This window comes from Platalea leucorodia, assembly GCF_965183815.1.
Source record: "Platalea leucorodia genome assembly, chromosome: 15".
Taxonomy (NCBI): Eukaryota; Metazoa; Chordata; class Aves; order Pelecaniformes; family Threskiornithidae; genus Platalea; species Platalea leucorodia.
The window spans coordinates 74,419-93,159 of record NC_138837.1 but is presented as its reverse complement, the minus strand read 5'-3'; the positions used below and the strand labels follow the sequence as shown (position 1 = coordinate 93,159).

Sequence of the window (18,741 nt, the reverse complement as noted above, 5' to 3'; positions counted from 1 at the left end):
ATGGAACATTTTAATGCTATGAAACGACAAATGTAATCAAGGACTTGCATGTTCACCCACTGTTTTATAACTACTGCACAATTCTTGGTGCTGCTTTAAACACCATCACATACATAAAAACCTACGCATGACGAAACACCTTAAAAAGCTCTTCCATTTCTACCAACTTTGATTTTAAGCTAAAGCAAGCTGAAGGAAGGCCATCTTATTGACACAAGCTGAAGGAAGGCCATCTTTCCTGATCTAGAATCAGCTGTAATTCTTATGACTACCATCCCTTGAACTGAGATCAGAGATTGTTTTTAGTGCAGCCATTCAAGACTGAAAAAAGTTTATTCTAAATTTATTACCATTTTCTCCTAGATTCTGCCTCTGATTAAGTAGTTGCCCCTCCAGTGATAACTGTAGTGTTCAGTCTTTGCACCTGAGCTACTATTTCAGCTAGGTATTTTACAAACATTCTTGGTTATGCAGACAATTCTGAAATGCTACAACTGTGTACCCATAGCAAAACTCAAGAACTCTTTCTGGCCAATGTGAATGTCTGCATTCTTCAAATCAAGAAATGGTTGTTAACAGGCAGACATAGAGGGGAGCAAGTAATACCACCTAAATGAAGCACTTTTGGTTTTGGAGGTTATGCCCAACTTCAGAAGACTTTTTATGCTTCCATCAAACATGCCCTATTTACCTCTGTGAAGATGCTATGTGTGTGCAGCAAAGAATAACACACACGATAACTTCTTTCCCAGGCAGGCATTTCACTATGAAGGCAGAACAATGGCCGCTGCCTTCACTGAAATTAGTCTGATATGCTTTTAAAAAGGAATTGGGGTTTAAATCCCCATATGCCACGAGATGTGCACCCCACAGGTTGACAGTAAGCCTGCCTTTCAGCAGACATAAATCTTTACCTTTCCTAATTGTTTAAAATAACTCTGGCTCTTTGACCAGTGTGTCCTCTACGATGCATCACTCCTCTTTCACAATACTAGTTCTTTTGCAGGTGTTCCAAACAACCCCACCATAGTGTTAGATTTATCTGTGGCTGCCTATAAAAGTGACTATCATCCGAGCTTTTTTAGTTCTCCTTAACCTCCTACAGACTTGATTCTTCCAAGCAAAGCAGCTCTTCCTCATTGCCCCTCACCCTCGTGTCTAGGCATTTCACAAAATTAAGCTAGAACAAAAAAAAAAAATGTGTTTGAAGGACAAAACAGATCCATTTCTGTGCCTTACCTCTCATTACTAGGACAAATGTAACCAGCAGATGTCCCAAACACCAAACCACCCCACTGTAGTGTTAGATGTAACTGTGTCTGCATTAGAACAGAGGCCATCGCTACCAAAGCAATTTGTGTTGCTGGCATTAATACCTGCCGTATTGGCGCCTTCTTCAACACCTTCTCTTGGAATGCTGACCTGAATAAGCTCTTGCTGACAGTTAAGCTTAAAAAGTTAACCTTGCAGCATATAACATTTTATCCAAAAAACCCACAGTCTTTGAACCCAGTTTATGAGCCCAGTATGAGCATGCTTTTGCTCATGTAACTCGTTATTTTCTCATTTTTGCTGCTGAGGTGTAGCCTGAAAGTGAAAGGCAAGTATGATTTTTCTTCCATCCCTGATCTTTATTTCAATATGGTATGCAAATACAGAATAGGAGGCCAGAATTCTAGCGAGTATGAAAGAATTTTCTCCTAAATGCTTCAGAAAGCATCCATATCAAGAATTAAAAATCTCTGCAATTTTTTTACATGAGTAAGACTTTATCAGACTATGTCTGAAGTGTCATGAACTGATGCCAGTAATACTTTGTTCTGTTACCTCGAAATGCCTGCTTACAGCTCTCTCTTCAGGTTTAACCAAACAGTACCATGTTTTGACAATTAAGTGTAATCTTTTCTAGAAGTTTCACAAATTAAACTTCAGATACAACCTCCCTTTTCAGATCTTCAGAAACATCACCCACCCTCCAGGTGTCTTGAGAGAGACCTGCAAATGGCTCTCAGGTAGTTTGAGCCAGTTCTGTAAGGTCCTAGGGTGAATTTCATCAAGCTAAATTGGGCAACACCCAATGATACAAAAGGAACCATGTTTTACCCTAAGTTCGGGTAAATACAACTTCAGCCAATACATAATGTGGTAAAACCCAATAAAGCAATCATATTTATAATTCTTTTCTCTGTGTTACACATACAGATCCTGTTCTTACTTTGTGTATGTTCATTTTGTCAAATGCAAATTACAGACTACAGGGTAAAAAGTACCTCATTGAAAAAGTGCACATTTTATGCACATTTAATGCTTTCAAATGAGGTTAAAAAGGAAACACTGTCAGTCCAAACAACATTTAAGTTCTTTTACACCAGAACCTTCAAGAAAATACATTTTATAGCACTACGATGTGGTGACAGTTAACAGAATAAATACCAATAAAACACATTTGGTCAAACAGTGACAGCATAAGTAATTTCACCCACATTTTTGCGCAACTGAATAAACATATAATTCAGTCAAGGAGATTTCCAAAGAGTGTCAAGTTCCAATAGTGGCTGAAGAAAGACCATATGACCAGTTTCAGGCTTGCCTTGAAGGAAGCATGAATGAGCATTTAGGGATTTCCACCCCACCCAGCCTTTTAGAAAATAACAGCAGTTGCTGTACATGCTCCCTTATTCTAAATGAGGCATCTAATATACTTGCCCCATGAGACATATATACCCAGCACCAGCCACATTCATATCAGAATCAAAGAACAGTGTCCTCTCCTACCTTTGTCTGTTCGCGCAATCAAAAGATCCAGAGCTTCCAACACATGCATCTGCTTTATTTGGAGAGTTTTATCAAATACTTGCACTGACGGTTGACCATCTAAAAAAGAAACACAAATATTTATGCAAAATCCTGCTAAAATTTCCTAGTCACTGGTTTTGACCTATTTCTTTCTTGTAATAAAAGCCTCGGTTTTTTTCTTATGAAAATTAAAAAACCTGCACAAAGCTGCTACATATACCACAGCATCATAGCCAATACTTCCTCACAGGAGAGTTTTATCATTGCCATGGATCAGATTACGCAACTGAAGCCTAAAAGGGACCTTCCTTTGGAAGGTTTGAGAATTATCAACGAGAACTAACTTCATTCCCTCAGTCCCGCTGGCTTTATGTGGCACACAGAAGATAAGGGGTCAAACTAGCAATATTGTTGCTATGGAAGAAGCAGGCTTTCATTGTCACATAAGCCTTTCTTAGCCATCAAGGGCTAAGAAATCCAGACAAGCCATTTAAACACCCCTTGACCTTGGATGTGACTTCATAAGTCTTTTCAGATGGTCAAGAAAACAACAGCTGAAATAACAAAACACTCAGAAATCTGCATTAACATTGGCTCCCCAATATGGCTTGATTCTGGTGCAGAGAAAGTTTTTGCAACTAGGTTACAGAAATGTAATAAATTCACTTGGATTAGTAACTATCCCTGTAGGTGAAGACCTACCAACACCTGAACAGAGCTTATGAACATACATTTTCAAGAAAATGGTCAGATACATAAAAATTGACACAAACACACTGGATTATTTACTAACCGTCTATTAACAAGATGCCAGCATCTGTAGAAACCAGCAAGGACTGGCCCCAAGAATCTGCACAGACAACCTCATGAGGAAAATTACTGCAGAAAGATTGAGATTCCCACGGCTATGAAGTAACATAAGGGATACGTATTAAGTACACTAAGAAATACAGATCATAGACACAGAATTTGATGGACAATGGCATGTAATTAACATGTAAATGCTTTTGGCAGGATCTGTTTCCAAACAGTATATTTTTTTAATTTGAAATATCAAAATTTATTTAATTTTCTTGCAGAGGAAATACTCTTCGTATTAATTGAGTTTGGACTCAATAAGTGTAAGACATTTCTGAAACACTGGAATTAAAACACATGCGGCTAATACTCAGTGCAACCCTGGAAATACTCAACATGTATGTTATTTAAAAAAAAAAGAGCTATAGACTTAAAACATACGTACCACCATGCTTATGCAATTTGCTTACATTTTATGGTTCAGTTTGTGATGTTTAGTCACTAGCACATGGTACAGTTAAAACTGCCTTTCTGCCAAATTGTTCTTTCGTCATGTGTTCTCTGTACTTACCTCCCAGAGTCTGCCCCTCCTCCCCCAATTTAAATATTAGCTGAAGTCTCTGAAATTCTAGAAGCGCTTCTGAAGCTTCTGTATATAAGATGCATGCTGAAGAGTGTGGTTTGCATCTTTCACTCCCTAATGCCCTTGAACAAAATCTGGTACTACAGGAAATAAAAACACAACTAAATTTTGTTTTAAACTTGATGCATAAGTTAAAATAAAAGATGATTGCGTATGGAAAATGGCATTTTCGTCAAATATTCTCAGATATAAAAATATCCACACTTGCTTTAACTTGAGAAGTGCTTCTGCCTCCAAGTTCATCCTTTATTAATTTGATATTGGCTGCAGAATCACTTTGATAGTATACATTTCATCTTTGCTGTTACAGCATCTAATTACAAAAGTAAATAAACACAATGCAGAACTGATACGCAATGCCATACTTGATAGCATCTAATTCTGTCGTAACTCTCCTCAGACAGATGGGTTCACTCACCTCCTTTTTACAAAAGCTTGTGGTTGCCAAGTTAGCTGTGGCATCCCCTTTCACAGTGGTTTTCAATTTCAATGCCTAATACAAACAGATGTTTTATTTAAATTGAGTTTTTGTCAGCAATACCCAAGCTAAAGACTATAAAGAAAGGACAATTTAGGATTACAAAGTAACTCCAGTTTGGAATTCCTATCACATTTTAAGTAATTAGGAAAGAAGCAGAATTCTGTATGTCCTGAACAAAGTCTGCATGAATCACTAGAGGGCTGCTAGGTATCTTCTCAGCCAAAACGTATGTTGGTTGGGATTTTGGGGGGTTGGTTTCTTTGTTTTTAAATGGAAACTCAAAATCAGAAAAGTGTCAAACCTAGTAACAGAGAAAAGCCTCCACCTCAAATCATACAAGCTAGTCATCTACACAACTCATTCTATAAGCTAGCTGGATAGAGGATCCTTATTAATTATTCAAGCTGGCCTTTCACTTGCAAAACTTCATAACAAACCACTAAGTCAAACTATATATATATACACATTGCCAGGGGTGCCAAGGACACACAGTCACAGTATCACAAATTCTTCAACTAGAAGTAACTAGAAGTAAGCTGATTCTGAAAAGGCTAAGAACTCTAGAGAAATACCGTATAAACATAATTTCAGTGAGATACACAATAAGTTTAAGGTATCCGATATACCTTCATTGCTAACCTTTACAGCAGTGTTCCTATAAAGTGATCACACATGGAACTGTCACAGCATTCTTTAATGCAAAGTTTAGAAATTACCTAAACCAATTTTACTGCCCTAAAGTTTGCCTAACATCATGCATGGTCTCTGTGAAGTGGCAGTTATCAGCTGCATGCACCATCTGCACATTTGCATTAAGCAAGGCTGTTGGCTTACAGAGACGCACGAAATACTTCATTGCATTAACATTTTAATTTCATCCCACCAGTCAGTAGAGATCACCTTGACAATAAATAAATTATTTAAATATACTGCCGAGCCAGTCATCAGTGAGTTTTGTTTACCATCTAAAAACTCAACTGACTATAACTAAGGGACAGACACATTCATAGAGTTTGGCAAGAATGATTAAGAGCTACTTGGAAGGCATCTTGAAATGTGTTCAAGCCTACAGTTTGTAGCTTAGAGAAAAGTTCTTTAGGGAAGGGACAGATTTAAATGTGAAAAGAACCTCCAAGAAAAACACAAACAAGCAGATATCTATGAGTTTTTAACCCACATATTAGGTTTCCCTTCGATGAAGACCATGCTGGGGATCAAATTCCTGTTGAAGAAATGGGTCCAAACTAGATTCGTTACATGAGTGTCTTATCAGAGTTTAACGCGGGGGAGGTGGAGGGGATCAAGGTTATAGGTTTCTATACTTTCAATAACCATGTTTCCATGTTTTTCTTTAACTTCTGTAAAGTAATCAGTAAACTTGGGAATAAATCATTCGTTATTTTTGTCTGAGTATCACAAACACTTTTTTTTTTTTTTTTAAACACCTTCCTAGAGTGACTAGCTATTTCAAGGTGTTTGGGAAAATGGTGGGCAAAGCACAGAGGAATAGACTTTGCAGCCCTGCCAATGCAAGCTCTAACAGCCCTAAGATTCTTTTGCACTAGCTCTCAACCACCTGGCTCCATTCTCTACCTTTAACCAGATCTGGAACTTCTCAGACTCTTCCACTCTTTAGCTTACTAAATCAGATAAAAAAAATGGGAGGGAAGGAAGGAGGCCTCAGTTTTGTTGGTGGTGTGGGGTTTTTGTTTGTTTGTTTTGTTTCTTTTTTTTAATGTTTTGGTTTCCAGCTCTGTTATCTCCTGCTGAGTTAAATCAGCTCAGAAAAGAGGTATTCTTAAGATAAGCAGCAGAACCACGTCACCAGTCCAGAATCAAGAAGAGACAAGCGGGAAGGGACACGGGAACTGAGCATAGACACTGTCTTTTTTTTCTGCTGCAATGAACTGTCAGATGAAAACAGACTAAATCATCAGGAAGTTTTACTCCTCGCTGAATCAAAATGTCAATAAGCCCACAGAAGATTGGACTTAGCGTCTAGTATGTTCAAAGATGTGTGGCAACCTCTGATTTAGAAGAAAGACTGTTGAAACTTCTTTCTGGCTAAAGTAGGGTAAATAATTCCCGAGAAACTCAATCTTAATAAAACATATAGAGGAAATCCATTAAAAAGCATGTTTCTCCAAAGCACAGAAAAAGACAGAGCACTCTTCTGCTGGGAGGCAGAAAGCATCTGCTGCACGAAGTAGGGAAAGACCTTTTAGGTTTGATCCGAAGGTGTGATTTTTCCAACCTTCCTTTAGCTTATGTATTTTATAAATATTTGTAATTGTGTTGTGTACCTCAGGTGTCACAGATAAATACTTCTATTCATATTTTACCTCAACGTAGCTTAAACTAATGCAATACTACAAAACTACTTCTGATCAGAGAACTGCATTAAGTCCTGACATAACTCTGCAAGCTAATCAAATCCTAACAAAAGGGGTGACACAAGCTTTGTAAACATAGGTGCATACCTCCTAAATTGATCCTACCTGACCAAGTCGGACAAACTCTGCTTGGCGAGCTTCCTCTTTTTTCCGTGTTGATTTTGGGGAGTCTGGTAACACATCACTGAAGGACCTTCTATTGAGCATGTTCTGAAACAGAAAACGTTTCTTTTTCTTTTTTTAAACCTAACCAAAAATTTTCGTAATTTTTTAATATGAGTTAACTTCATGTGATATCATTTAAATTTTCTGACTTTTTTTTTTTTTAAATTTTCCTGTAATGATGAATCTAACTGTATAGCTTCTCAGAGAACAGAAATTGCAACCCTTTCAATCCTTGAGTGCTTTACTTCCAACTTGTCACAGTTTACCACTGTCATGTTCTATACAATCATAACAAAGACAGCAGACATGAATATATGGACAAAAAAGTTTAAGCAGATCTATTTAGCTAAGAGAAATAAACAGCAGGAAAAAAATAGCACCTTGCTAATTTTAGAAGTATTGAACTTCTTTTTAGTTAGTTAAGAATCACCTTAAGAATAAGTCTTCACCATCTAAAATGAAGTTATCTCATTGTTACCCAAGGGTAAAAATGATCCATATTTATACATAATGGAATGAGTAAGTGCAGTTTTTATGGTGACGAGACTAATGCCTGTATTCACAGAGCCTAAATTTCCTATTCCCTTGCTGCAGGTAAGCTTACACAAAGTACAACATTGCTATGCTTCTCCTCACACCTGGTTCAAACAAATGCATGAAGAGTCCTATCCTGAAAGACCGTCTGTCAGCTTTCATATAACTGTAAAACAAATTATGCGACAATTGGTATTTAGCCTAGTGTATGCAATTCAGTGCTCATTAGGATTATAGTCTTTTAAAGCACCAGAACATTCAGTCTACTAGTGAGAACAGGAGAGTACATGTGAGAGATGCAGAGACTTCTGACTTACGTTTACCTTGTGTAGATCAGGCACCAGGTCTTGGTATAAAGAGCGGATCAACATGTCTAGAGTGCGTTGACGTTTCTGAGAAAATGTTGGCGTTTCCAAGGTGGCTTTTTCCCCATTTATTACTAAAATATTACGGAAAAGAAGGTAGATTACCTAAATGAACTTTGACAACTTCCACTGACTCTAGTTTGCCTTTGTACAAAAATACCTGTTTTCCCCTTAGTAAGTTAGAGTTGCCTCCTTTTTGCATGTTTTTTAGTGAATAATGATCCCTTAAGCTTAAAAGAGAAAAGTTAGTAACAGGAGAATTCTACAAGTCATCCCAATAACCTCCTAACTAATAAAAAAAATTAAAGACAAACTGCTAATCACTTTAAGTACTAAATCAATTTAAATATGCGAAATGAGTTATTAGTCAAGTTCCTGTCAGGTAAGCATCTAATTGTAATCATCACGATCAGTTCTCAAGGATTTCTTTCTCACTGATTTAGAGGGGCAAGTAAGGGTCAATGAAAACTGCAGCTGAATCATTACAGAATTAAAAAGTTCTTAAAGGTGCTGAAAGGCACCTATGCAGTGTGCATTCAGAAAAGCTTATATTCTCAAGTTTTCAGAGCTGCTAACCTAACACCTTCTATTGCTAAATATCAAACAGCGTTACAAATTCCTTCAGATCTCCAAGTGCTTTAAGAAAATGCAAAGCTAAATACGGCTGCACATTCTGCAAATGTAAAAGTCATTTTGCATCTAATAGCCTGAGAAGCATAATTGCATAGAAATTCAGTTTTTTGTTAATCTGACCGGAACAGTTTGACAGAACTGACGTCCCACCTACACTATAGATCTGAAAAAAGAACTCTATACAGAACAGCAGCATACACAAGAAAATGTGTTTACATTTTAAGCATCATGAATTTCAATTTATTAAAGCACTTTTTTAATAAAGTGTTTCTAGCAAAAGAAAAACTGACTTACATTTCACTAACACAAAATCCCTGAATTCCTGGTGATTTGTAAACACAGGTGGGGATGGAAGGGGAGGCCCAAAGAGAGGAACGCTTTCTTCTGAAAATATTTTCAGCCTGTTGAAAGAAAAAATCTTGATCTATATTGAAAGTCCTATTCAAAACCCACCGTTTTTATAGACACTATTCAAAACAGAAGAAAGAACTGGAAACTGTTACCTGGGTATGTCTCAGGTAAGAACTCCCACAGGTCTAAAAAAAACCGTTCACTTGGAATTGTTCATTAGAGCAAAATTCCGCTTCCTTTACACAAACTAACACCGGCACACTAACAATTACAACAGAACTTCGCAGTTCTACTCATAGAGCAATGCTTTCAGTGGCACTAGCAAAATCTAGTCCTTTTCAAAAAAGCTGTAGAAGAACAGTTCTTTGCCTACAAAATATGTTCTCCTTATAGGTTTCCACCTTACCTATGTATTCACCACATGCATGAAATATTTGATTCTTTCTGAATAACAATGGCTTACTACAGCTGAATCTGCATCTCAGGAAGAGCAAATTCATTTTCATGGAGAAAGAAAGAGTCAGAATGACTTCCATGACAGCTGGACCTGCTGAGTTCTTTTGATCCATAAGGAATCCAGCACGGCAAGGATGAACGGCAGGTACAAAAACCATGCATACATCACGTTCAGCAAGTCGTAGCTTCTTTAAGGTAAGTAATCATTCCTTGGTATTTCAGGTGACAGTCTGCACAATTTTCTTCACTGTAAGATAGCAGTCAGACAAAGATCTTCCAAGTGGCATGTGCAGCTGACACAGGTCGCAGCAAGTTAAGTGGTAAAATTATAGATTCAACCCATCTCTACTGTTATACAAACCAGTCAGAATCTGCCTGCTCAAAAAAACAGCAGTGACTGACTGGTATTGAGTCAAATGGATTCTAATGGATTCATCCAGTCTTTTTTCATGAAAGTTTAGAAATTGCACAGACAATCTGAAATGCAGTATTACATTTGCATGAATACTGATCATTCTAATACCAGTTTCACAGATTCGAGACACAATTTCAGAGATGCCTGTGTCTACCTGATTCCATCCAGGTAAAAAAAAATAATCATTTATCACCACACAGGGTGTGAAATATTCCTTGGCTAGAGCAGAATGAGTTAAGATGGGGAAAACCACAACAAAACTGACCAAAGCAATAGACTTCTTGAGTGACATAAAATATAAAGTCATTCTAAGCAGAAATTCAGTGTCAGACCTCACAGTGGCGTTGCATATGAAACAAGGAAAATTTGTCTCGCAAGCCTAGAATATCCCCTGTTTCTTTTGACTGGAATTTTGGCCACCTGGAAGACCATCTTCACAAAAAAACAACAGAAGGAACAAGAGTCCCATGCAGGCCTAAGGTGAAGGGACAGAAAGAAATGTAATTAAGGCAAGCTGAAATAATGCATTAAGCCTGTCATATAGCATAAAAATACTGCATGGTATGCACTATGGGAAGATATGTTAAGACTGGCAGAATGAAGCAACTAAGGGATAAGATGGACTGATTTAGTAAAGGCAGTCAGTTATTCAGAGTGAGAGAGACAAATTTATCTTATTTACAGCTACTCATTTTTTTACCAAATAAACAGCAATGTAAAAACATTTACCACAGCTAGCCCATCTACTGACTATTACCTTACAATTAGGAAAACATTCACTTCTTAAAGGCTAATGAGGGATGTATGCCCAGGTTTCTGTCCCAAAACAAGAAGAAAAGGAGGAAACAAGTAACTGAGCTTTCACTGCATATTGGAATCATGTTTTGCGCCTCTCACAAACTTGGGAATGCTGAAAAACAGAATCCATGAGGACAATGAATTGAAAAAAAAATTGCAAGAAAGTGCTCACAAAATCTTAGAGCAAAATAAAACTACTCTTTTTTTAAACTGCACTACAGACATTCTCCAAAACAAACCTTAGCTATAAATGGGGGGTGGGGAGGAGGAAATCCCACATATACAAACTGAAGTATTATGCTGTTGGATTCTTCTCTGGAGCTAGATTTAATGGAATGTTAGAGAAACATAGTAATACAAATCTCTCTTATCTTACTGAATCAAGATTTAAGTTTCTTAGCTATACTGAAAAAGAAAGCTATTTCTAGTGAAAAATTCTTTTGAGATGTACTATGTCCATACATATATATATATATATATATGTATCCCCTGTGGATAGACATGCACCTCAAGCACCCAAGTTTGTAGACTTTCAACTCCTGCACCTATTTGGCATATACATGTTTTGTCTCACCTCATACTCCACATCAAGAGCAACAAGGATGGTATGAACCTTCTCCTCCAGCATGCCCCAAAATAATAACTCCCAAATATTAAAGGACTCAAAGAAAAAGATAAGTTAGGAGAAAGCACACATATTTATCAGTGTCCTGGTTCAAGCTCTTCTTTCAGCTCTCTTGAAGAAATCTAGTTAATATGAATCCATCTTCTTGCTTTCACATTCTTGTGCATTTCCACATTTGCACTGCAGATGATTTCAAGTAGCATTCATAAACGAGTAGGTGGAGTTGCAGTTGCACAAGAAGCACAAACTCTTACTGCTAACAATCAAATTTTGAAGCTAAGCAAGAAGACTTAGTCAGTCTTGTATCTTTGAGATACAAAAAGTTCCAGTAACTTATACTGCAGCAAGAAGAACAGATTCTTAGATGACTGTGAAGATTGCTCAGCCTATGAAGCACAAAAGCTTCCAAAGCACGCCAGAATTTATGTATGTTGGAATGGTTGGAACCATGTGATTGGATATGAGCAGCAGCTTCTGAAACCATGGACCATGGCTGGTATCAGTGGTCTGTATTGCGCACTGAGGAAGAGGCCAAAAAAATGCCTTCTACACTTGTACTATATTTTTTAGCTGTCAAAGTGATATGTCGTTAAAAAAAAAAAAAAAAAGCACTAGTGCCAGGTAATCAGTGACATTGCTGGTCTCTTTCACAATCTGCCTGAGTCCTCAGAGTTATGGAATTGTCAAGGAAGGAGAAAGCAAAACTAATCTACCTAAGGACCCTGTATTCCTGGAAGCCATTTCCAAGTTCAGTTTCTTTCTTTCCACTACAAGCTAACTAGTAGTTCACCTCAAAGGAGCAGACCCAATGCTGTCAACCTGTCATCCTGCAAATGTGGGGTAGAATGATTTGCAAACAGTTTAAAATTTTGCTAAATCATAAGTAATGTCATGCAGGCTTACACAGCCATTAGAAATTTGCATTCAAAGCCTAACACATTGACTTCATCCTTCCATCTTGCAAAGTTTTTAGCTTTGAGTGTTGTAGACATACACAAACATATTCCAGTTTGAGGCTTAATTTTACTTCCGTGCCCTGAAATTTCCTTTCTAGTGCTGGATAAACCAAACATTCTGGTTTCCTAATATAAATTCTTTAGCCATGACAGACTTCAGCATCTGAGCTGGCCGTGATTTCAAACCTAACCAATCCTCTCCTCAGGCACATATCCAAAAGAGAACACAATTCTCCCATTTCTTTTTGACCTCATCTAAGTAGTAAATGACTTAGCATATTTTTCAATAGAAGAGGGATCCCTACAGACATTGCTAGTACTTTGTAAAGGAGAAGTAACAGTGGCAAGTCTACAGCCTACACTGAGAACTGCAGCACACACTGTTAGCTAAAGTGTGGCTCTTTTATTTCTCTTCACTGCTTACTTGGAATCTCTTCCATGGGCTCGCACAATGACATCCCACTGCCACTCTGCTTTTTCAAGACTGACAGATACCCCTGGCATCTCACCATTAATCTCAAGAGAATAGTTGGGATTAACTATTTGGTTAAAGCCACTTTGTTCATTAAAGCCTAGATATGAGGCTGCAGAAATGCTTGCTTTTCAGATTCTGGTGAGACCTAACAGACAGACTTGGACAGCATATGCCTCCAAATGTGAGGGTCCCAGGGCTAACTGAAAAACAGATGAAGAACACATTATTTACCAGCAAAATTCCACTAGGTTTTTACCACTAGGTTTTAAGTATGCGATGTCCAACTGTACAAGTACTCTATTAAGATCCCTAAAAATAAACTGGTTTGCCTAGCTACAACCGAACCCAGACCTCTAAGGATCCACAGTCCATGGCTATCACAACATCACATCTAATTAACTTTCATCACACATGTAGTTCACTATGTCATTGATCTCACCAGGTCAGAATGTTCCAGGCATATCTTCCATCATTTTGTTACATTTCATCTAAAAAGTGGTTTTACTTTGCTCCCTTATCTTATGCCTGTTCCAGAATTTCATTTTTCTGATGGTTAGAAACATACAACTTATTCATAGTCAGTTTACAGCCATCTGCATCCAGGTCCATGTTGCTCTTCAATTTCCTAAGTTCGTTTGGCTTCCTGGCATACACAGGCGAACGATATAAAATGTTTTCCCATAATCTCTAAACCATCAGAAATTCAGTGTAAAGTTATTTGTTACAATCAGCACCTACCTGTAACTATCATTCTGCTTATTGTATCTCACTAAGGCAAAAATATCTGCCATGCAGTTAAGGAAGTTAATCCAGTACTAATGAAGCTCACATGTATTTTAATGCACGTTTTTTTCCTGCAGCAGGTCACAGATTTAATAAAGATAAAATATATTAATCAATGTAAATATATAAAATATTCTAGACTATACACATTTTACTGTTTATAAAGGAGGTCCCATACAAAATTCTATTGTTTGATCAACAGTTTTAAAAATTGAGCTAGTACCACAGACTTCTTGCTGCTACATGAAGCGTAAAACATGCTATATAGTTTTGTGTTTTGTCTGTGTGTTTGATAGACTTGTGATTAAAAATTCTTTTAGTTGATAAAAAAGTAGTGATTCTGCACTTCGCTTATACCAAAACTTCCACTGAACAAAAGATTCCAATGAAATAATTTAGCTAACAGAATTATAATAACATAGAGAGGAGGATTTAAAGTGCAAGTACACAAAAATGTATTACCAGTCTTAATTCATAACTTTGGGCAAATCTGGGGGCGGGGGGAAATCAGAGAAATCCTTATGGTTGCCTTGCAAGATATTTTTGTGGACTCAATTAGAGGCTTCTTGCTTTGATAGATTTTCTTAACACCATCTGTAAGTTTTTTCCTTCGGCTGGGGCTGCACGGCTAGAAGGCGCGTCCCCTGGGTGGTGGATAGGGGATCCCTCTCTGGAAGGTGCACCGGATAAAATTGAAGAAGGTGCCGTGAACCAACGCAGCCTAAGGGAAGGCCACCCTGACAGAAAAACCACTGGCCCTCCAAGTCATGGGGGTTGGGCAGGAGGCCAACTACCTCCTCCCGGAAAAAAAAAAAAAAAAAAACCAAAAACAAAAGTTGCAGAAACGACGAGCATCAACTTGGAGATGGAGAAAATCAGTAATGAAGTGAGGAGGAGGAGGAGATGGAACTGGATCGGTCATGTCTTGAGGAAAAAACCAACAGAAGACTGCACTGTGGCCCTTGGGACTCCAGAGCACGCAGCCACAGACCGATCAAAGTGGAAGAACGATGTTCGCGCCTTGTGTGCCTCCTGGCACTGAGAGAATTCAGATCAGATCTGTAAGTTTTCAGTCCTTATAAACAGTGTCAAAGAAACCTTAAGTTTGAGTAACTTCATTGGCTGTATGGGTTTGTTCCAGATAGAATGAAGAGACCTTTGCCAATAGCTGTGATCAGCACTATCAGAGACTGCACAATAAAAAAGACTTACGATGGGATTTAATTATTTCAACGTAAGCATCCAGTGCTATTTAAGATGCTTGAGAGTGCATTGCCTGGTCTCCAACTGCTATTCCAAAAGGGGCACAGATCTTGTGTAGGCCCTGAATCATATCTGCTAGACCTGTACAGACATTTCAGGTATGTTGGGACATCTAAATTGGCGCTGGATGCCTTTATTTGGGTAACTCAGTCCTACCCCACAGGTGACACATGGCAAACCCTTACAGCAGCTATCATTGCTGTATAGGACAGCACAGTGGGATATCTGTATGCTAATTTTTCCCATTGTAGAAGTAAGAAAAAAGGGGTGCTATAGGATGTAAGAAAGTGAGTATGAAGCACTGAGCTTTGAGGTTTACCACATTTGACATAGAGCAGTGTCAGCCCCCAGTTTTCTTGCAGACACCTTTATCCCTGGCTACTGTCAACTGAAAACATCAGGAAGGTGATATGATTCCATCGACCAGCTGTGGATTACTTAAAATTATCTAAATGATAACACATCCTTATGGAGTCGGGCACATCTGCCCCTCCAACTCATTATGACACCAAGGACAGCTGAACCTCAAAATGTTTGTAAAAAATGGAAAAGAGTGGGGTGTATCAATTACATCACAGCAAGTCCTCCTAACAGCAATAAGGGAAGAATTATTCCTTTTTCACTAATACTGACACCCTGATGAAGAGGTACATTGACTTGGTAAACATTTCTTATTAACAATATTTAGGTTCCTCTGATATCTAAAGATTTTTCTTTTAAACTGTGGAATTCTTTTTGTTCTAGTCACTTCTTCCATTTAGAGTAAAAGAGGTTAATATTAAGAGCTTAAATCCAGAAAGTACGACCAGCCATGGACGAAACTGGCAAGAAAGTTCTAACAACAGTTAGTCAGCCTGAGAACTAGGTTTAGAAGTCGTAAGCTTTGCAATCATTTTTAAAAAACTCAGCAACAGAGCATGGATAGAAATAAGAGTTTTCTTCTTTCCATCCATTTTTCTTCATTCCATCTAGCCTACGAGATGCCAGATTGGGATCTATGGACCAGTAGTGTGACCCCATGATAATCCCAAGCAATTGGCAGCTGGTTTTTGGAATCATATTGTCTTCACAATGTTTTCAACCAAAAGTCTGAAAAACAGGCTGCCAAAAATCCGGAGAATACGTGGTTTATGGTCTGAAATGTTTGAGAAACACTGATCTAAAATACATAAATACCTAAAATAAACAGCATCTAAACATTAAAAGGCAATATTCAGTAGTTAATGCCAAATTAATTCACATCACTAACAGAAATATTTTTATGAATTTATATTTCATGAAAACGTATGAAGTTTAATTTGTCAAGTGATCCAAATAAATGCCTTCAATAAAAACATGCTTTAAAAATCACATTCTTGCTTTGATCTTATCTTCTAAGTGGTTCAACATAAAAATTGTTTTATGAGGCAGACTTACAGACTCCTAGTCAAGCAGCTGAAGGTAAAGAATGCAAGAATGCAACTGTCTTTCTAGAATAGTTTTCACTTCCATAAACAGCATGCAGGAAGGACTTGGGGTAGAATTAAAAGTAACATTGATCTTTAAAAAAAAAAAAAAAAAAAAAAAAAAAAAAAAAATCACTAGAAAATATAAGTAAAAAGATACGTGTAAAATGAGAGCGAATCATGGATGGCTTGAATGCTGGAGAAGACTCTTCGCCTTCCTGAAATACGATAGTGACGATGTCATTTCCAATATGTCGCTTCCTTTCTACCTGGAAAAAAAAAAAAAAAAAAGAAAAGGAAAAAAAAAAGGGGTGGGGGGGAGACAGACACAATGAGTTAAAAGACATAAATAAATACCTTAACAATTCTGTGAGAGAATGGTAAAACAATATTCCTAAACTGCAAACATAAAAATTATGGTCAATATGATTGAAGCCAGTATGAAATTATTACTTAGCTATAAGCAAGTAAACCTAGCAAGGCCATGGAGCACACACAAGGCAGCTGCTAAAACAGCAGCTATTGCATAGTTTTAAGTCAGCAAAGCACTCATAATTTCCATAATTAATATTTGCAAATTGGCCATGGAACACCTAGCATTCCAAAAAAGCAAATCCGCCACTTGAAATAAAAGGAAAAAAACCCTGACACTGAGTTATTCTTTAAAAACAATAAATGTCCTGCTTGGCCTCTGGTTTCTGCTGCAATCTTGTCATCAATCCAAGGCAAAAGCATGAGAAAACTGACATGGAAATAAAAAAGGACAATATAATTATATCACCTAATTATCTTATTATAATAATACATAATATATAATTATTGCTTAAATAAGAAAATAGTAAAACAAGTAATTTGTGTGTAATTTTAGGTAAATCATTATGGATGTGTGATGTATAGCTAAATGCATGTTCTTATAAAGTAATTTTTTCATCATATAATACATAGAAAGGTTCAAGCAATGGATGACAGCACATTTGAACAACTACCCAAGAACCCACCTAGTCAATCCATGAGAGGGCAAGAGCAGTGCTTTAGAGCAAATGCACAAAGCTTGCCATTAACATGCTCACAAGGGGAATTTCTTTCAAGCTACACGAATTGCTACCTGAATATGAGTTGTGTGTTACATATGTGAGTACTCTGACAATTCACACACAAGTCTAATTTCCAGCCTTCCTAAATTCTTTGAGGTAATGATAATTGCAGCAGTGAAGCTCTACAAGTCATCTGAATAACAGAATACTCCATCGCTTCTCAGTCAATCAATTTTGACCTTCTTCGCAACTGTCTTTTGTACCTTAATAGAGATGATATGATGCATTATCTTCAAACAAACATCATGAAATTTTCAGCATTAGGTATAATATTGAGGAAAAAAATATAGCAAAAGTCTTAAGACTTACATTTCTAAAATATTAACAGGCAAGAAATCCCTTAGTTTCTTTTAAAGTTTTAGAGTTCATTATTTAATAAATAAAATTAAATTAAAAATTAAGAAAAAAAAAAAAAGGAGAGAGAGAGAACCATGTACCTGCTGCTTGTTCTCTCTAGAATATGGTAGCATGGTTGAAACATGGAACATAATTTCATGCCCTTGAAAAACTGTATAGATGGAACAGGTTCCTGTTGTATCATCTGCAAGGGAAGACAACATTCTCAGCAGGAATATGCCCTTTAAGTTTTCTAAACATCAAAAGATATTTCAGGTCCTTCCACCAAACATTCTTTAGTCTATCCTTTTTTCTGATCCATTTTAGAAAATGTCCACACTGCATGTTTAACCTGGGTCCAAACCCAAGTTTGCAACCTAATCTGCATATTCACACACTTGAAACCTATGACGTCCTTCACCTAGCCTCCTGAAATCATGCACGGTTCTTCAAGCCATGATGCCCTACTATCATGAAGCAAGTAACATGTCAGGTTATTCTTCACCCCATTCCAATGTAAAATGAAACCACTCACCTTGAAAATATAGGTTATATACATACTTTTCTTCAACTGCATTCCATACCAGTGATTTAAGCTAACCTGACTTTTTCCCTAGTGAAGCAGAGCATTTAGCATGCATATGAGGAAGTCTGTCTTAGGACTGTATTATTTCTACAATATATACAATATGCACATGCAATAAGCAAACACATTTATACTGCAGCCCCCCGACTTTTTTGCTTCAGATGAGTTCTTACTTTTAGTGTCCAGACCTCCTCTGTAGCCTGTCCAGCCTTTCAAAGTAATTGTGTCACCCAAGAGATGCAAAAATCTTTGAAAGCTTTCACTTCCGGCTTCTACTTGTGGAAGGGAGAAACATTACAACAGAAAAGCACGTGTAGTAATAGGACAAGTATAAAGAAAATAATCAAAAT

General features: G+C 37.3%; 1 protein-coding gene across 1 annotated transcript in view; it reads right to left on the bottom strand.

Moving 5' to 3' along the window:
* GARNL3 (GTPase activating Rap/RanGAP domain like 3) overlaps positions 1–18,741 on the bottom strand; it is a gene marked incomplete at both ends in the record, with an annotated part of 45,531 nt that overhangs the window by 11,588 nt on the left and 15,202 nt on the right. The window contains 10 exons of the mRNA XM_082327814.1: positions 2,776–2,874; positions 3,590–3,701; positions 4,656–4,730; positions 7,217–7,321; positions 8,134–8,249; positions 9,103–9,209; positions 13,623–13,668; positions 16,536–16,644; positions 17,907–18,010; positions 18,565–18,663. Coding sequence (XP_082183940.1) covers positions 2,776–2,874; positions 3,590–3,701; positions 4,656–4,730; positions 7,217–7,321; positions 8,134–8,249; positions 9,103–9,209; positions 13,623–13,668; positions 16,536–16,644; positions 17,907–18,010; positions 18,565–18,663 — 972 coding nt within the window. The remainder of the gene's footprint in view (positions 1–2,775; positions 2,875–3,589; positions 3,702–4,655; positions 4,731–7,216; positions 7,322–8,133; positions 8,250–9,102; positions 9,210–13,622; positions 13,669–16,535; positions 16,645–17,906; positions 18,011–18,564; positions 18,664–18,741) is intronic.